The sequence below is a fragment of the Blastocystis sp. subtype 4 genome (assembly GCF_000743755.1).
Source record: "Blastocystis sp. subtype 4 strain WR1 chromosome Unknown seqid_0545, whole genome shotgun sequence".
Taxonomy (NCBI): domain Eukaryota; class Bigyra; order Opalinata; family Blastocystidae; genus Blastocystis; species Blastocystis sp. subtype 4.
Genome location: NW_014569002.1, coordinates 1 through 1992, shown reverse-complemented (window position 1 = coordinate 1992; position 1992 = coordinate 1). Strand labels below are relative to the sequence as shown.

Sequence of the window (1992 nt, the reverse complement as noted above, 5' to 3'; positions counted from 1 at the left end):
TGATTCAAATTGTTGAAGAAAGAGATTATGAAATGAAGAGAATGAATTTTTGATTGATATTCTTCATATTAGATGAATGTGTATGAGTGATAAGAATATGAAATGTAAATCCTGATTGTTTAGAATGAAGTATGTAATTGTATATGATTGATTCTGATTCTCAGATATGAATGATTGACTAAATGAAACTCTCTATTTGACTAAATGATTCTTTCTATTTGAAATGAGATCTGAAGATTTCAAGAGTATTGATAGAATTGATGTTTGTTATGTGAATGAATATGAAAGTGATTTGATTGTTATTGGTGAATATGAGTAGTTTGAAAGAAGGTAAGTATGAATATTGAATGTGTTTGTTGATTTGAAATAAGAATGATAGACTAAAAGGGTACTTTGACTAGTTCTTCTTCAACTCTTCAACTACTTCTTTGGTTGTCATAGAAGAAGGATTGTATGTAGGATCAATATATACATAGGCTTTCTTCCAATCTGGTTCTTTCCTTGTTGTTGAACGAGTGTAACGATAACCCTTTCCTATTCTATTATATCAATATTCATTCCAATACCAAGAATATTAGCTGTATTCACACGAGTAACACGAACTTGATAGATCTTAGTTAGATATTCACGAATATCGAGTTTTGACATTGATTTTGCGACTCTGAATACATAAGGTCCTATGAATGATGAAATGAATGAAGAGAATGTAGTTACCTTCAGAAGTGAAGTCTTTGATGTCTTTTGATATAAGAGCCATTGTCTGATTAGGAAATCGAACATACTTCCACATGTTAGATAAGAACTACAAAAGGAGTGTTTGAGTTTTGCTTTACAAACAACAAATCTTAAATACTCTTGTAACAATTGTACAATGATTTCAGAATTGAAAGGAGAAAGTCGTTCTACTCCTTCTTTTGTTACTTCTATACTACACTTTTGACAGAGCACTTCAACAACACGTAATAAGCATTCTGATTTCAATGAATTTCGTAACTGTTTTAATAACAGATACAAACGACGTAACACTTTCGTTTCTTCATTCTTTGCTTCAAGACAACTCTTACGTAACATTTCAATGTTATTACTATCACTTTCATTCTTCTCTTTCTCTTTCTTCACTTCTTCTATTCGTTTACGGAGTTCTGAGACTCGAAGTTCACTTCCTCGAAGTTGACGAATTGTTTCATCCATCATCAAATGAGAAACCATTCCAGATTCTTCACTTGTTACTGGACTCATAACACTCTTTCTTTCACTCGAAACACCACATAAACTATTCAATTCTTCCTTCAATTCATTCATTCATCATCAATTCTTACACGAATACAACACAACTCACGCATCAGACTCTCTCCTCGTTCTTGTTCAGAAACAACACTCTCTTCATTCAATCCTGAAGCAATCAAAGATCCTTTTGAATGGAATTCGTTTACTCGAGAACTCACTTCTTTCAACTCTTTGTTCAAACTACTCAATATACTCTCTTTCTCTTCCTTCTCTTCTTTCAATTCTTTCATTTGTTTCAAATGTTCACTCTAAACTCAACCTCAACTCAGAACTCTCACTTCATAGTCTTGACTTACTTCTTCTCCAGTTGTTATTGATATTCGTTTCCTTTCTTTCAATATCTCTTCTCGTTCCTTCTCTAAACCACTCAAACGCTGTCGAGCTACTTCTCATCCCTCTCTTCTATTCTTACATTCATCTATACATCGATTAATATATTTGATTGCATCCTCTCGATTATCAATATTGTCTGGAGTAAGTTCACTTTCAAGAAAGAAGTCTCTTGGTTTGAGGTCATGAAATAACAAATTGTCATTATCAATCTATTTGTAATTGATTTGAATGAATAACGAACAGAAACGGTGATAGGTGCCATCTTGTTACAAGAGGCTACTAACAGATCAACAGAAGTACATAGAACATTTGCACAATCAGCAAGAGGAAAGTAATTCGTCATATGAAGTTGAGAATGAAACCTGCTTTCAA

General features: G+C 32.7%; 1 protein-coding gene across 1 annotated transcript; it reads right to left on the bottom strand.

Annotated features, from left to right (window-relative positions):
• Positions 1 to 397: 397 nt before the first annotated feature.
• On the bottom strand, positions 398 to 1963 carry JH06_5354 (ribosomal protein L23; the record flags this gene model as incomplete). The annotated part of the gene is made up of 8 exons (XM_014669463.1): positions 398 to 534; positions 567 to 677; positions 715 to 802; positions 838 to 1287; positions 1320 to 1535; positions 1566 to 1669; positions 1700 to 1829; positions 1862 to 1963. 8 exons carry the CDS (start codon positions 1961 to 1963, stop codon positions 398 to 400), a joined length of 1338 nt encoding a protein of 445 aa, XP_014524949.1.
• Positions 1964 to 1992: the final 29 nt, after the last annotated feature.